Source organism: Debaryomyces hansenii, assembly GCF_000006445.2.
Source record: "Debaryomyces hansenii CBS767 chromosome B complete sequence".
Lineage (NCBI taxonomy): Eukaryota > Fungi > Ascomycota > Pichiomycetes > Serinales > Debaryomycetaceae > Debaryomyces > Debaryomyces hansenii.
In genome coordinates, this window is record NC_006044.2 from 76,211 (window position 1) to 92,929 (window position 16,719).

At 37.0% G+C, this 16,719-nt stretch overlaps 9 protein-coding genes across 9 annotated transcripts; 7 read left to right on the top strand and 2 right to left on the bottom strand. All coding sequences in view use genetic code 12, as the record gives it.

Moving 5' to 3' along the window:
* Positions 1 to 221: 221 nt before the first annotated feature.
* DEHA2B01100g (DEHA2B01100p) lies at positions 222 to 5,795 on the top strand (the record flags this gene model as incomplete). Its single annotated transcript, XM_457013.1, has 1 exon — positions 222 to 5,795. One exon carries the CDS (start codon positions 222 to 224, stop codon positions 5,793 to 5,795), a length of 5,574 nt encoding a protein of 1,857 aa, XP_457013.2.
* A 215-nt stretch (positions 5,796 to 6,010) lies between these two features.
* Positions 6,011 to 6,417, top strand: DEHA2B01122g (DEHA2B01122p; the record flags this gene model as incomplete). The annotated part of the gene is made up of 2 exons (XM_457014.1): positions 6,011 to 6,013; positions 6,100 to 6,417. 2 exons carry the CDS (start codon positions 6,011 to 6,013, stop codon positions 6,415 to 6,417), a joined length of 321 nt encoding a protein of 106 aa, XP_457014.1.
* Positions 6,418 to 6,741: 324 nt separating this feature from the next.
* DEHA2B01144g (DEHA2B01144p) lies at positions 6,742 to 7,416 on the top strand (the record flags this gene model as incomplete). The annotated part of the gene is made up of 1 exon (XM_457015.1): positions 6,742 to 7,416. One exon carries the CDS (start codon positions 6,742 to 6,744, stop codon positions 7,414 to 7,416), a length of 675 nt encoding a protein of 224 aa, XP_457015.1.
* Positions 7,417 to 8,577: 1,161 nt separating this feature from the next.
* DEHA2B01166g (DEHA2B01166p) lies at positions 8,578 to 8,781 on the top strand (the record flags this gene model as incomplete). Its single annotated transcript, XM_457017.1, has 1 exon — positions 8,578 to 8,781. The coding sequence occupies one exon, from the start codon at positions 8,578 to 8,580 to the stop codon at positions 8,779 to 8,781; it is 204 nt and encodes a 67-aa protein (XP_457017.2).
* Positions 8,782 to 9,361: 580 nt separating this feature from the next.
* DEHA2B01188g (DEHA2B01188p) lies at positions 9,362 to 9,568 on the top strand (the record flags this gene model as incomplete). Its single annotated transcript, XM_457018.1, has 1 exon — positions 9,362 to 9,568. The coding sequence occupies one exon, from the start codon at positions 9,362 to 9,364 to the stop codon at positions 9,566 to 9,568; it is 207 nt and encodes a 68-aa protein (XP_457018.2).
* Positions 9,569 to 9,959: 391 nt separating this feature from the next.
* DEHA2B01210g (60S ribosomal protein L4) lies at positions 9,960 to 11,051 on the top strand (the record flags this gene model as incomplete). The annotated part of the gene is made up of 1 exon (XM_457019.1): positions 9,960 to 11,051. The coding sequence occupies one exon, from the start codon at positions 9,960 to 9,962 to the stop codon at positions 11,049 to 11,051; it is 1,092 nt and encodes a 363-aa protein (XP_457019.1).
* Positions 11,052 to 11,427: 376 nt separating this feature from the next.
* On the bottom strand, positions 11,428 to 12,420 carry DEHA2B01232g (DEHA2B01232p; the record flags this gene model as incomplete). Its single annotated transcript, XM_002770007.1, has 1 exon — positions 11,428 to 12,420. The coding sequence occupies one exon, from the start codon at positions 12,418 to 12,420 to the stop codon at positions 11,428 to 11,430; it is 993 nt and encodes a 330-aa protein (XP_002770053.1).
* Positions 12,421 to 12,968: 548 nt separating this feature from the next.
* On the top strand, positions 12,969 to 15,629 carry DEHA2B01254g (DEHA2B01254p; the record flags this gene model as incomplete). The annotated part of the gene is made up of 1 exon (XM_457021.1): positions 12,969 to 15,629. One exon carries the CDS (start codon positions 12,969 to 12,971, stop codon positions 15,627 to 15,629), a length of 2,661 nt encoding a protein of 886 aa, XP_457021.2.
* A 125-nt stretch (positions 15,630 to 15,754) lies between these two features.
* On the bottom strand, positions 15,755 to 16,705 carry DEHA2B01276g (DEHA2B01276p; the record flags this gene model as incomplete). Its single annotated transcript, XM_457022.1, has 1 exon — positions 15,755 to 16,705. One exon carries the CDS (start codon positions 16,703 to 16,705, stop codon positions 15,755 to 15,757), a length of 951 nt encoding a protein of 316 aa, XP_457022.2.
* Positions 16,706 to 16,719: the final 14 nt, after the last annotated feature.

The window sequence follows — 16,719 nt, forward strand, 5'->3', positions numbered from 1 at the left end:
TTTCCAGGTATATGTTTAGCACCTTGCTCTACATTTAATTCATCTGTTTCATATATTTAATAGTTCATATTTAGGTAATTAGATTTACATAAACGATATTTTGCAACTTAAATGCGGTCACGTGTCTCATCGCTTTTTCTTCATTCCTATTGCACTATAATTTTTTTTTTTCACTTGTAGATGATATCAACTATATTGGCCATTTGATTACAGCAAGAGACATGTCGAGTTTATCACAACAGTTAAAGTCAATAAACGAGAAGACAGCCTCTGTGGCTTTGGATAGAAAATCTCGTTCGAAGATACATTCCAAGTCACTTATATTTGATCCCAAAATTGCATCAACTCAGGACTATGATTATTTATATCAAATTGGGTTAGAGGGTTTAGAAGACCTTATTGAAATAGATTCTAGATTTAGTAAATTTAAGCAGACTTTGTTTTCAGAAACAACTATTAACTTGGATAGAAATGTTCAAACTCAAGATACATTGGATCAATTAAATAAGAACGTTGAAGTTTTCTTGTCATTAGTCAGTCCTTACTATTTATTAACCCCTTCGACCAAGGCAGTTGAATGGTTAATTAGAAGGTTTTATATTAATATCCATAATGGAGAAATGCTATTACTCACAAGTTTGCCGTTTTACAATTCCCCAGTTTTCGTCAAAATTTTGAATGTCATTCCAAAGAATCAATTCCCAAAGATTTTTGAATGGGTTGTTGGGTACAAGGATTTGTTGAAGTCTCCTACTTCTAGTTCTATTTTGAAGTCATTCCACAACGATGCTAAATTTTTCGAATTATATTCCAAGTATTTGATGGACCAGTTAAACAACCATGCTGTTTTTAAAGAACAGTTAGTTTTTTATTTGGCAAATACTGTTCAGTTAGTTGCATCGTTCACTCATAATTTGGGTCAGTTCGGAGAAACCTATTTACCAGTTATTTTGGAAGTTGTCGGAAAATTATTATTGGCAGGTTCAAAGTTTTCATCTACTTTACGCAATGACATAATGTTAACCGCTTATTCGATAATTTCGGTACTTAGTTCGCTTGTTCCATTGAGCGCTGATTTAGTTAAATCATTCACGGAGTCAATATTGCAAGACCCAACTGCATGCGACTCTAATACACGCAAGCAAACCGTCATCGTATTAGGTCAATTATGGAATTTTTACAATGAAGATAATTTTGAAGTTGATTGTTTTAAAAATTTACCTGCCTCAAAGTTGGTTCAAGATGATTTGTTGAAAAATTTAATTGAGGAGGGCTATAAAATCAATAAATTATTAGTAGTCTATTTTGCATCTAATTTACCACAAATCGATGCATTTAAGATTTTTGACTTCATTAATGTGGACAAATCTGAAACTTTTTTTAAGATTGTGACTAGCAAATTATTGTATTATGCATACAATAATCAGGATGAAGCTATAAGAGCGAAGTTGATTGAAGCTTTTGAATCCTTGTTAAGAACAAACAAAGAATTGTTTGTTAAAGTTTTACAGAATTATAAAGATGGCTTAGATATATCACAGTTAGAAATGCAACTCATGACTACTTTAGGTGACTCTAATATTGAAAATATTCACGATGCAGATATCGAATTAGAGGACGAAGAAGAAGAAGAAGAAGAAGATCAGGCAGTACTTGATGTTGACTTTTCAGATGTATGTAATAGCTTAGAAAATTACAAGACATCTACTACTTCATTCTTAAACAAATCATCAGATGAAGAGTTTACCAAGTTATTTCAAGCATTTGCAGAAAAGTCTCGTTCGTTTAATATTAAATCGCAAAAATTAATACTTGCAAAATTCTCAAAGGCTATTTTTGTTTCTCCTGAAGCTTCTATTTCCTTTATGTTGAGAGTTTCATTTACACCATCCGTACCTTTGTCAATAAGACTTTTAGTTTTACGTTTCATTAAATTGAGATTGAAAGAATTGTCCTTGTCCGAAGATAAAATAGATACATACTTACTTGCTCCTATTTTACTCTTAGGGTTGTACGATACAAACAAATCAGTTAGAGCAGGATTCGCAGAGTTGTTAAGAGTAGTTAAAGATACCACTCTGAAATTTCATGGTAATAAGAAAAAGGTCAAAACTTCTTTATTCATGGAAGATCAAATTTATGGTAATACAGAACCTAGCAAGCGTGCTATTGTTCCACCTCAGGATGGGTTAGAAATGTTAAATGTTTTGATCGAGGATTCAAAGTCAATTTTAGATGACACTGTAATTGATAAATCTCGATTAAATTACGTGCTCTTCCAGGTTTTATTTAAAAGTCAAAAATCTGGTCAAAAGAAATTTGGTCAACTACTTTTGAAAACTTTCATTTTAAATCAATGGACTCTTCCATTTTGGCCAATTGTCTTCAAGTATAAAGTATGGAATATAATTAGTATCGAGAATAATTCTAATGGTGGAAATGACGATAGATTCTTTTTTATTGATACAGATTTGACCGATTACTTTTCTAATAGAGATGACTTGATTGAACAAGCAAAGGCTTCAAAGATAGATTTCGAAAACGACGTTGAAAAAGCAATAGTTGGATTAGTAGGTGGTACATCCTCTAATGATAAGAATGTAAACAAGGAAGCTGATTGGCTCTTGAAAGCACTTGAAGCTCCAAACAAATTACAAGTTGCTGCTGGTAAGAGATTAAGCAGTGTATTTACTTCTTTTACCTCGATTGATATGAGAGCCAAATTAGTTAATAAGTTGATTGAATTATTGATTAATGATGGCGACGATAGTGATAATTTGGTAGTCGACCCTGTAGAAGTATTGCAGTTGTTAGATATGGATCATGAAACAATTATTTCTGTTTTAAGAAATGTCCAAATTGTTTCTCAAATCCCTGAACAAGGTATAGTTAAGAGGAGAAGAAGGTCATCTAATTCAACTAAGCAAGCTATGGCCAGAGATGATATCAGTAGCATCGCAGCTACTCATTTGAAGAAATTGACTATCGTTTTAGATCTATTAGAATTCAATTTAAGAAAGAAGACTTCAGATATAGCAAAACCAGATTTACTTCAAAACTTGTTCAGGATTTTAACAGATTTGGATTATTTGGGAAATGATGGTAACTTGCCCATTTTATATGCCCAAGAAACTTTGGCTTCGTGTATGCTTTTAAGTATTGTCCAGATGAAAGACAATTCAAAGTCAAATAGTTTCAAATTTGACTCTAATGTCGTGAGAGCTGATTTGATTGTTAACTCAATTAGATTATCTCAATCTCCTCAAGTTCAAAACAGGTTGTTACTAGTTATAGCTGAATTAGCAGCTCTTGCACCTGAGATAATTTTACATTCTGTTATGCCCATCTTCACTTTTATGGGTGCTCATACAGTTAGACAAGATGATGAATTCTCTAGTTCTGCACTCCAACAAACTATCGCAAAGGTGATCCCGGCATTGGCTGCAAATGGCTCATCCAGTTTAAGTTATGAAATTGAATTTCTATTAACTAGTTTTGTTGCTGCTTTTCAACATATTCCAAGACATCGTCGTGTTAAATTATTCACATCATTGACTAAAACTTTGAGTTACAAGCATTCTTTACACATTATTTTGTTTTTAATGGGCCAACAGTACTCTAATAACATAACAAGGAATAAAGCCCATGAAAGTATTTCGATATTGGAATTTACTTCTGCCTTCTTGAAGAATTTTTCAGCTCAGGAACAATTAGAAGGAGTAGAGAAGTTTTACCAGTTATGGAATCAAATTCCAAACGCTCAATTAGAACCAAATAGTGACGAATTTAATGCTTTGAGTTCGAGATCTATTTTTGGAGTTTCAATATTATCTTTATCGAAAAGCGGCTTGCTAACTTTCAAAAGTCAATTGTTGAATTTTATTGATAAGGTATTAGACTCAGATACTCAAAATGATTTCAGTAACTTGCCATCTTTGAAATTAAAAATTGCTCTTATTTTATTGGACCCAAAGAAACCTGCAGAAGACAAGTCAGACCTCTTGAACTATTTCAGAAAAGTTACATCGTTCATTTTGTCTAGCTTAGATACTTTTACGAATGTGTCGAGGAATGATGTTTTACTTGACAACTTGTATGCATTGTTGGGTAATTTCTTAGACTTGTTACCATTAAATTATTTCATTGATTCAATCATCGATTCCTTAGATTGCGATCAAATTTCAAACACGTTAGAGATCAAGATTGCTAAGAACTTCGCTATTTTAGCAAGTAGAAAGATCGAAAATGAGTTGAACGCTAATAATATTGATGACGTTATCGAAGAAAGTATTCTCCAGAAATTGTTACCAGTATTAAACAAGGGTATTAAAAAGAATTTGGACATTGAATTACAACAAGCTTATTTGAATGCCTTTTCGAGCATTGTTAATAAGTTTGGTGGTTCTACCCATTTATTGGTAACTCAAGGTAATACCGAAGCTTTAATTAACTCTTTGAATATCATCACATCAAACAGTGGATTATTGAGTGAACAACCTGAAATCGTTATTTCTTCTATAAATGCCATTACTAGTATTGTTAACGTTTTAGGTGTTAAAGCCATTGGTTTATTCCCAAAGATTGTCCCTCCATCATTAAACATCTGGAAAACTACTACTGCTTCTGAAGACGAAAGTTCCAAACTTTTGCAAGCTTCTATCATATTGTTACTCGCTTGCTTGATCAAAAAGATACCCGTTTTCATGACTACCAGTTTAGATTCTATTTTCATCACAATTTTAACTAGTGACTCAGTAGATAATACTGTGAGGTCAAGCGTGTTGCAGTTGATCGTTGAGCATATGGAGTTATCGCAAGTTTTGAAATCCTTGTGTAATATCTGGAATAACAAGAAGTTTTACCAAAATGATAATGCTGGTAACCTCGGGTTATACTTGAATGTGTTACAATCAACTATCGAAAGAATGGATAAGAAGTCAGCTTCATCTCAATCGACTTTATTTATGAAGTGGTTGATCCAAGCTTTCGAATTCAGACATTATGCGTTCGATGAAAATAATAAGTTTGATAACAACACCATTCACAGATTAGAGAGTTCTTTCCACTCCTGTGGTGCCAGCTATGTTATGAAGTTGAACGATAAAAGTTTCCGTCCATTATTTGCCAACTTGGTTAGATGGGCTGTTAGTGGCGAAGGTTCTAACGCAACAGGTAACACCGAGTTGTCGAGATTGTTGGCATTCTTCAAATTTTTCAGTAAATTACAAGATAAATTGAAGAGCATCATCACCTCATATTTCTCCTACTTAATTGATCCAGTTTCGTCGATTTTGAACAGATTTGCAAACGGTGATATCGTTGATATCAACTTGAGAAGAATTTTGTTGAACTCGTTGACATCATCCTTCAAATATGACCAGGATGACTACTGGTCGCAACAACTGAGATTCGACAGCATTTGTTCTCCATTGTTGAACCAATTGTCGAACATCGAACCTAATATCGGTAAGTATCTCGTCAAGTGCGTCTCCTCGTTCATCTCTAACGTCTCGTCCGAAGAGTACAACGAAAAATTGGTACATGGCTTGATTGAGTTCATCTCAAACGAAAATGAATCTACAACCTCAAACACTAAGATCTGGACCATTAGGACTTTGAAAACAATCTTCCAAAAGATGGGCGAACAATGGTTGTCTTACTTACCTACGTTGATTCCATATATTGCCGAATTGTTAGAAGATGATGACGAAGAAGTCGAATTAGAAGTGAGAAATGGCCTTGTACGTGTCATTGAAAACGTATTAGGTGAGCCTTTAGATAGATACTTGGATTAGTTCTGGTTTTAAATATATATCGTAATATTGATAGCTGCAAAATGTAGGAAATATTGCCCAGTCTGCCGGTATAGGTCTGGAAGTATTATAAGGCGTGCAAAACACAAAATGAAGAATATTCTTTTCCTTTCTACCAGAACCAAATTTCCGAAGTATATATTCAGTAGCATTAAGCAATTGAAATAATTGAAACCACACAACAGTCTACAAGCAAAATGGTAAGTAACTACGTAGGTGGGCGGTCGACTAGTTCGACGTTCGCAACTGACGAATTTTCAGCAGTAAATAACTAACTCCAAAACAGTCCTCCTTATTGAAAAGCGCACAATCTTTAAAGCCATTATTCGACAGAGTCTTAGTCCAAAGATTGAAGCCTGCCTCCAAGACTGCTTCCGGTATCTACATCCCAGAAAAGAACCAAGAAAAGTTGAACCAAGCTACTGTCATTGCTGCTGGTCCAGGTATCACCAACACAACTACCGGTACTGTGATCCCAACTTCGGTTAAGGCCGGTGACAAAGTCTTATTACCATCTTTCGGTGGTAACCCAGTCAAGGTTGGTGAAGACGAATACTTATTATACACCGATAAGGAAATCTTAGCCAAGATTGAAGAAAACTAAGTGAGCTGGTGAAAAGTTGCGTTTTTTTGCCTTTAATTGGCCATGGACGTATACACGGTTTTGTAAAATTTACCCATCTTTCAGTTGTCTCCGACTTAGCCAGTTCTACGTGTAGTATTGTCTACGATCTTGTAAATAATGTGAATATATACTGAACTATTTCCAATTAGTGTAGCTAGTAAGTCGAAAGTGACGCAAAAGCGTCGTGCAATGATCCATGTAGCACACAGCCAGCAGATTATTAGTGAAGGCAATTAGGGTCTTTACGGCATCGAATCAAATATTCTATATCGGGATAGATTACATAGTTACTAGTGAGTTAGGATGTCTACTACTGGTTCGGCAAATAGCTCGAGCAATCGTTTTGCCCAATTTAAACTAGTCCTCCTTGGGGAAAGTGCAGTTGGGAAATCATCAATAGTCCATCGGTTCGTGAAGAACACGTTTGATAATATGAGAGAGTCCACTATTGGGGCAGCCTTCTTGACCCAATCAATCACATTGCCAGAGAACAATACAACTGTCAAATTTGAGATATGGGATACTGCTGGCCAGGAACGTTACAAATCGCTTGCGCCAATGTACTATAGAAATGCCAATGCTGCATTGTGTGTATACGACATAACCAGCCGTTCGTCATTCACCAAGGCGCAAGACTGGATAAAGGAATTAAAGAAACAGGCACCAGAGGGTATTGTGATTTGCTTGGTGGGTAACAAGGCAGATTTGGAGGAGAACAGAGAGGTCGACGAGAGAGAGGTGTCCCAATATATCGACGAATTGAACCAAGAAGACAACAAAATGGTTGCAGCCGAATGTTCAGCCAAATCGGGCGACGGGGTCGTTGACATATTTACCAAGGTAGCAAGGGCCTTACCGGTGGAGGAAGTCATCAGCGGGTCTTCCAACAGAAACAGACAGCCTGGTAACAGGAGATCGGGTGGTGTTGATTTAGGAAGAGCAGCTAGACAGCAGCAGCAACAGAGCTCTTGTTGCTAAGTACATGATAACTACATCTATAGGGTATCTATGGTTCATGCTATTATTGATTTCGGTGATGGCCCTTTTATCGGCGAGAACCTGCTAACAACGTATTTCAACTGCCCAAATAATGGACACTACCATAGAGACGTTTATTTCCAGATTTTACGGTATAACCCATCTGCATTTTCCATTCTTACTCTGTTGACGCTAGTTTTATTTCAAATAAATTTTAATTCGTCCATGTTATTTAAAAGTCGACCGGTCCTTTTATATTGTTTATGTATGGCGTCATAGGATACAGTATTCGCCAATTAAAACTCAGCTCGTAAAGACGAATATCGCTCATGTTACCAAACAAATTCTCGTCCTTAGCTTGCCAATTGATGGTCAAGTTCGATTTTCACCTAGAAGCTGTTTCAATTAAATTGAAACATGTTTGTTCTATAGTAATACTTCTTGCAATTTTTTATAAAATACATATAACTAGTTCTAAATTCCAAACTGTGATAACAACTTTCCAATATTGCTTGGAATTCAGGTATTTATAGAATAATCAACGCGGTATGTAGATCATTTCTCATTATGTGGAGATCCCTCGATTATTTATACTGCCAAAATTTATCTATTCTCTAATTTTGAAATACTCACAGCAATTGAAACTTTTTTCTACTCTAACTAAGCTCAAGTCATCGTAGTTGTCGGTCTTTATATACCCTCCAACTTCAAAACAGGACACGAAATACGTCGTTCAAGAATGGTACATGATTTTGTTGGGTAAACTCAGCAAACTTGTGGTTTTGTGTAGGCAATACATTCAAGCATATGAAGTGTCTATGTGTTGCAAGTATATGAATTTATTGACAACCGTGTTGCAAAATATGAAATATAAATAAGAGATGAAACATCACTGAGTCTCATTGTAGATATTAACGAAATTACGAACTATAGTTTAACATTATCTATAGATCAGATTAAGAAATGCATAAAAAGGTATATACAACCGTGATATTTCTCATGCAAATAGTCATGATCCAATGTCAGACATTATACGGTTATACAAGTACAGGCTGTACATGACGACCATCAGTCAATATCGATATAGGCACAGGCAGTTGTTATACAGTTCAAATATCTAATGAAGTTTCGTTTAGTTATGAAAGCGAGGATGAGTATGTTATGATTGTATGGGGTGAAGATGGTTGTTACAATACACCGATTACTATTTATACGCAACCAGGATGTATACTCGTAGGTGGGAACCTGAATATGTCGTTTGAGCTAATAAACGCAACTGCTATATTAGAGGTGATTAGCCTAAGAGTTGCAGCAATAAGTAAAAGAACAGAAGTAATCGCTAGGAACTGCCTGTGCCACGACTAATATACTGTCTATATATTATGTAGGTATCTGAAGTGTATAACATGATACATAATATAAAAGGAAATATGAAAATGAAGATTATGAGTATGTAAACCGATCGAATAAATTGAATATAAACATAACAAATTTAATTAGAAATAAGCTATAAACGGTAGTCATTAGAGCATGTAGAGTTGTTATTGCACAGTTAACATAGCTGAGTAAGTGTTAGTGTAAGAGAACACAAGTATCCATATCCATATTGGACATGTATGTGCGTGTTGCAAGAGTGTTGCAAAAGAGTGTTGCAAAAGTTGAAGTATAAATAGAGTTGTTTCATCTAGGTTTCCTAGTCTTTATTCCTAAGCTGTAGTTGATCATACTTCATATTCCGAGATGCTTAAAATGCTATATATATGTGTGTCATTTGTCATGCAACTAGCCATGATTGAATGTCAAGCTTTATACTTCTATCCAGAATTATACTGTGATACTACAAATGGGGGTTCGGGTATGAATATAAATTTTGACCAGTGTTACACTTTTGATATCTGATCAAGCTTCGTTTGGTTATGACACTGGAGGTGTTGATGGATATGTCATGGGTGTATGGGGTGAAGATGGTTGTACTGGCATACCAATGAGCATATATACACAACCAGGATGCATACCGGTAGACGGGAGATTGGTTATGTCGTTTGCGCTTATAAAACTAACTTCTGTATTAGAAATAATTGACCTAAGAGCTGCTGCAATGACTAAGAACACAGTAGTAATCGCGAGGAACTGTCTGAGCAACAAATACTGATCTAGTGTCTTATGTATGATGATAGGCATCTGAAATAGAATCCTATAATAAAATATGAAATAAAGATACTATAAGTATCCATCTTATCGATTACATCTTACGTCTTACATCTTAAAATATTGCTCATGTACCAAACAGATTCCTACCTTTAGTATAATCCAAGGTCCTTGGCGTACTACGGGCCCTACATCTTTCTAGCTCTGCCTACTCCATAGTAGAGCTCATAATGAACCAGTGCGGGTAACGCATAAATTGAATTTTCGAAATTGGCCAAATCACACGACCTTTTATTGGGAAAATTTTTTTCCATCACTTGGTACTAATTTTTCAGAAGTGAAAAGTTTTAATATATTTTAAACTAGTCCTTATTATCACATACATATTGTTAAAAATGTCTGCTCGTCCACAAGTTTCTGTTGTTTCCGCTGAAGGTAAACAAACCTCCACCCAATTACCTTTACCAGCTGTCTTCTCTGCTCCAGTCAGACCAGACTTAGTCCACTCTGTTTTTGTTAGAGTTAACAAGAACAAGAGACAAGCTTACGCTGTTTCTGACAAAGCCGGTCACCAAACCTCCGCTGAATCATGGGGTACCGGTAGAGCTGTTGCCAGAATTCCAAGAGTTGGTGGTGGTGGTACTCACCGTTCTGGTCAAGGTGCTTTCGGTAATATGTGTCGTGGTGGTCGTATGTTCGCTCCAACCAAGACTTGGAGAAAATGGCACGTCAAGGTTAACCATAACGAAAAACGTTATGCCACTGCCTCTGCCATCGCCGCTTCTGCCGTCACCTCTTTAGTTTTAGCTAGAGGTCACAGAGTCGAACAAGTTAAGGAATTACCATTGGTTGTTGCTAACGACTTCGAATCCGTCACCAAGACCAAGGACGCCATTGCCGTCTTAAAGGCCGTTGGTGCTCACAAGGATGTCATCAAGGTCATCAAGTCCAAGAAGTTGAGAGCCGGTAAGGGTAAATTGAGAGGTAGAAGATTCACTCAAAGAAGAGGTCCATTAGTCGTCTACGCTCAAGACAACGGTATCACCAAGGCCTTAAGAAACGTTCCAGGTGTCGAAACCTCTGACGTCAAGCACTTAGGTTTATTACAATTAGCTCCAGGTGCTCACTTAGGTAGATTCGTTATCTGGACCCAAGGTGCTTTCGAATCCTTAGACTCTGTCTACGGTTCTGACTCCACCAAGTCCATCAAGACTGGTTACACTTTACCATCCAACATCATTTCTAACACTGATGTTACCAGATTAATCAACTCTGCTGAAGTCCAAGCTGTTGTCAGACCAGCCGGTCAACCAACCCAAAAGAGAACTCACGTCTTAAAGAAGAACCCATTAAAGAACAAGCAAGTCTTATTAAGATTAAACCCTTACGCCAAGGCTTTCTCCGCTGAAAAGTTAGGTTCTGCTAAGGTTTCTCAAACCAAGGCTAAGCCATCTAAGGGTCAATTCTCTGATGTCTTAAAGAACTAAATGTATTGAATAAATCATAATTTGTTCAATGCATAGTTTGTAAGATATTAGATGTGAAGAGAGAAGATCTTATATTATAGTATAGTATATTGAAGTTTGACTTAATATAAACAATTTTCTCCTTTAACCATTTAATTCATGCGCTAGCATTGTGTAGTATATGAAGATAAGAAAGTAAAAGTAGAGTTCTACAAAATTTGGAAACTAGATTATTTTCTAATATATCCATTCGTGCCAACATTGGGCACTATAAAGAGCAGTAAAAGCGAGAAAAGTTCTACAGACTATAGGAAATCAGATTATTTTCTAATCCATTGTAAGCAAGCTATAATAAACAAATAAAGTACATAATTATTAACATCAATCAGAGTGATGATTAATCAATTGGTTTTAAAACATTTTCGGAGAAGTAACTCTTACCTGTCTTGGAGTCTGTACCAACGACATTACCTCTAGTGTTGGAGTATTCACAAATTGTGTATTGACTCCAAGAGTTGTCACAAGTGACTTTAGCACAACCAACTTGACTAGTTGATTTCCAGACTAATTGAGTAAAGTGTCCAGTAGCTTCATTGAAACCAGGGTTACTGAAGTCATATTGCTTAATTTCGTCGTACCAAGCGTCGACTGGCTTATAGCCACCGGAGTAACCAGCAGCCAAGTTTTCACCGTAAGGACCATTTGAGTGAACTAATTTAACGTTGTTGCACGAGAATGTAGAAGAGGCGTAGTCAGCAGCATACTTGGCTAAAGTATCATTCCAAGCTAAAGATTGAATACCGTGGAGGGCTCTCTTCTCGTTATGTGCGTTCAAGATGTCAGCTTCGAATCCGGAGGATGCGGTCGATCCAGAGGTCGAAGTGGAAGAAGTGGAGGTACCTGAGGTTGAGGTACTCAAAGTGGTAGGGGTGGAAGGTGCTTCGGTAGAAGAAGTAGTGGTTTGTTGAGTGGTTGGTGTGTTATCTTGGGTAGAAGAAGTAGTGGTTTGTTGAGTGGTTGGAGTGTTGTCTTGGGTGGTTTGAGGAGTGGTTTGTTGAGTGGTTGGAGTGGTTTCTTGGGTTGTTTGTGGACTGGTGGCTGGAACAGTGTTTTGAGCTTGGTCATCAGCTTGAGTGGAAGTCGTAGCTTCTTTCTGTTGGTCATCTTGTTGTCCATCTTGTGGCTCAGCTTCTGGAGTAGGTGCGGCCGGTGGGGCGTTGTTCTCAGTATCTTGCGCAGTAACAACCTTCACAACAGTGTTACTCGTGTATGTAACCCAATGGGTGACTGCCGGAGCAGTATGTGTTCTCGTTATCAATGCTGGAGCGGCCTGTGACATGGAGAATAATGCGGCATATGACGCCAATTTTAAGTATGAGTTAAGTTTCATTTCGATTTATAAAGAATGTATAGTAGTTGGCTTCTTAAAGAGTGAATGGATTAAACCTTAAAGCTTTTTTAAAGAATGGATAGTTTAGCGAAAGTATATTAGGATAATAGAAAGATCAATCGAATCAACCGAAATCTACTGTCCTTTTATAGAGATTGACGACAATAACCAGCACCTACCAGCACCACCATTTGCCCTACAAGCCATCCCTCAAATCGTCCATATTCAGCTTCGATCCAGCTTTGCTGGATCGGAGCTGATCTTGCTCGTCGAGAAATTCCTCTTTTCAGATCAATGCAAGCATACTCGACATTTTGTGAACTTTGATCCAGCAGTTTCTATTAGCCAGCCATCCGAATCTTTTTGCAGTAATTGAAATTTGACGTAAACTGTAAACTGTAAATTTCTCAATTTCTATTTTAAACGTGATGTTATCGGAATTAGCGCGTTGATCACTATATTGATCACCCTAGTGATTTTTGACTGTCAGATCAAACCCTTTTTTAATGGAAATTCAGGCATAAAAGTCTCGTCAGTTTACATACTACATGTTCAAGGGATTAAGGAAAAAGGCACTGGCTTTGCTGTTGTATTCACAGCCTACAAGGGCAGGCGGAATGGCTAATGATCCGTCTTCTTATGATAAGATTCTTAAGCAGGTTCATGACTTCGAGACGGCTTTCAAGGCGATGGATTATTTATTAGACGATAGGACGCAAGATGGAATAGATCTCTTACAGGAGCAACAGAAAAGACATGTGAAAACGGAATCACAACAGCCTGCGGCTATTTTTCCATTGGCGCTAGGGGTAATGGAGTTCATCGAGGCAACATTAGGGTTTGAGCCGGAGGTGATGGAGCGGGCGCATCAGACGTTATCGGAGGCAGAGGCGGCATCGATGAATAATGTGAAATACAATGTTCGATACCTGCTAGGGACGTCGCATATATATCCACCGGGGACTGAGTTCCAAGTGACGAATGCGGAACTGACGTTGTTGAATGCGTTGCTTATGTTGTTGCAGGAGAGCAATGGGGTGGTGGAGAGTGCCAAGGCATTGTTTAAGTTGCGGAAAGCGTACCAGACGTTGGATTCGATCTACAAAAAGATCAAGGAACTGGAGCCTGTCTTCAACAAGAACTTGGCCAAGTTGAAAAAGGAGGCGTCGTTACAGCACGAGGGTAATTCTGCCAATGTGAGCACCGTCGACTTGCCAGGGTATCTGAACCAGTCGCTGAGGGGTGGCTCAAGCGCTTCATTGCCACAAGACGTCAAACTATTGAAAAATTTGGAAACCGTGTACCAAATGAGAAAGTCTCGTATTGAAGGTACGAGTTTGAATGATCCTTCTCAGGCGCTTAATGTTAACATGTATGCTGCCACGTCGTCGGGGGAGCTGTCGGTATCTGTTGCATCGGCTGTTAATAGCGATTCAGGAGGAAGACCCGAGTCTCCTAGAGCAACAACTTTGTCGCAAAATGCAAAATTCAGAAATCCAATCCCGTCGTCTGCGGATGATGAATTTGATGATGAAGACGACGAATTTTCTGACGCTTCGGATACCTTCCACAGTTTTGGAAATCTTTCCATTCCACACCTGATGCATAAATCATCGTCCTTGGCCAATTCACAGGTTTTGGACAATGCTGAATCCTTTGTATCTGGAGCCAATTCGTCGTCTATTTCATTAAGGAACTCTGACCAAGAGGATAATCATATGCATGTTTCTACTGTTGATGAGTATATACATTCAGGGGTTCAGCTTTGTTTTGGTATACTTCAAGTTGTTCTTTCTTTAATTCCGCCTACTATTGGTAAGGTCTTATCAATTGTTGGTTTTAGAGGTGACCGTGAAACAGGGTTAAAAATGCTCTGGAGAACAGCAATCACGAGTAGAAATATACACGGAGAATTAGCTCTATTATGCTTATTGGTCTTTTATGATGGTCCTATTCAATTTATAGACGATGGTTATCAGTTACCAGGACAAGAGGATGCCAACGTTTCTGAAGTCATCTCGATTGATAAAAAGTCGAATATTTCTGACAAAGAACTCGAAATAATATTGAAAAACCCTGCCTTGTATACGCCTCAGCTTTTAACTAAGGTCAGAGGTTATTTCCCTCATAATGCCTTATGGTTATTACAAGAAGGTAGGATGCTAGCTGCCCAAGGCCAGCTAGTAAAAGCTGCTACTCTCATGCAATCATTCACAGACAATCCAGAGACGAAAATAAACATGCAGCAAGTTGAAGCCTTGCTTATATTTGATAGAGCAATGTTATATGCTTTTAAACATGATTATGACGAAGCAGCAAGAGATTTTATATATTTGCTTGATATTAATTCTTGGTCCAAGAGTATCTATTTATTTTTTGCTGGAAGTTGTTATTTGGAAAAATGGAGGATGATTAAATTAGGGATGATTGAAGTAGAAGATAGAGAGAAGTCATTAAAATACTATGGGGATCAAGCAGAACTTTACCTTAAGAAGGCTCCAACATATGTCCCTGGTCATGGAATTAATGCTTCTAATAAAAAAGGGGGAATTGGTGGTGGTAATAAGCAAATGCCATTTGACAAGTTCTTGTTGAGAAAGCTTCAACATATTGAAAACTGTCAAAAGAAACATCCCAAATTGTCGTTTTTGAATTGTTTTGGTACATCTCCAATACACGAACTCATATATTTCTGGAATGGTTATAATAGAATGAATGAAACTGAGCTTAAATTGACATTGACATTACTAGGATACTCCGGTGCAGTGAATTCAGATTATTCGGCTAACAATAATGAACAAAATTTTGCAAAATTCGAAGAGAATGAAGATGAAGCCATGATAAGATATTTGTTCCAAAGTATTACTCTTCGACTGTTGAATAGGCTTTCAGAAGGTGTTTCCTTATTAGATTCACATGTGATATCTAAATTCGTTACCCAGGACTCACCAAATATGCCATTTAAATTTATAAAGATGACTTACAGTCCTTACCTATATCCTACAGCCCTTTATGAGCGTTCGATGTTTGTTTGGTTACTAAGGACATCTAAGAAGTCTGCAAATCTTAGAGAGGCAATTGAAGAATCAAAATCCTGGTTGAAAAAGTCAGAAATGGTTGGAGATGGTGATTATGAGTTAAGTAATAGAACTGGAATGAAAATTAAGGCAGCTGGTGATAGATTGGACCAATTCAAAACGCAAATATAATTCAGATGGTTATATATTCTATATATGCTGATGTGATTGACATAATCACTTATAGTTATTAGTTCATGCTTGATGAACACTTTGTATACCTATTTAGGAGTAGATATATATCTGACATTGATCGGTTAATTAAAATATGTATCAACCATTGTGTAGGCAACATTAAATCCAAAGCAGACAGCTAAAAGCCAACCAAGTGCAAGTAGGGGTATGATTCCAGCAAGAATGATCATCTGTAATAATTTAGCTGGATTATTCATAGCTCCACCTTTAGTGGCGGATGAATTGCTGTTATTAATGAATGGCAAAGAATTAAACCCATAAAAAGTTATCACAAAATAATATCCAATAGCCCCGAAATATAATGAGTTACCCAATAACAAGGCGAAAATCGACTTCTTTATTCTGATTAATGGTAGCAAAATAAATTGTAAAACGTACAACACACACCAGATAATTAGGAATGAATTGCAATGAGTATCGAAACAAAATCCCCATTCAATATAGTTCACACTATATTTTCCGACTCCTCCGATATTACCATATGTATTATTGAATAATTTATTAGTGACGAACCACGAAATGGTCGCAATGACAATACCGCTTAGATAGAAGTCGATGATCACCATATATACTATCAATTTACCAATATCCCATATGCGAGGACTATAAGCCATACCCCATGCAATTGCACTTATAGAAAGAAATGCCGTTAATAATATCAAAAATGAGGGATCATCTCTTGAGTATGTCGATTTCGTATTCGACAGAGGTTTATAATAGTAGTGTGATCTGTACATCTTTTTAGGATTAATTATTAGGTGAAATATTTCCCAGATTGCAGTTTCAAAGTCAAGCGTAGTAGGCTTGAATAATCGCTTGAACATTTTTCTCAAGTTTTGTACGTTACCTCCCGTGTAATCATGATTGGTATTGTTCGTGAATGTAGAAGAAGATGTGGATATAAACGATCCTCCTGTGACTGATCCTTGAGGAAACCGCAGAGACGTGGAGGGGATTGATGTCTGTGGAAATAAATCTTGCGTAGTATACGGTAAATTGAATCGTTTACTCATATTTTCGTTAGCCT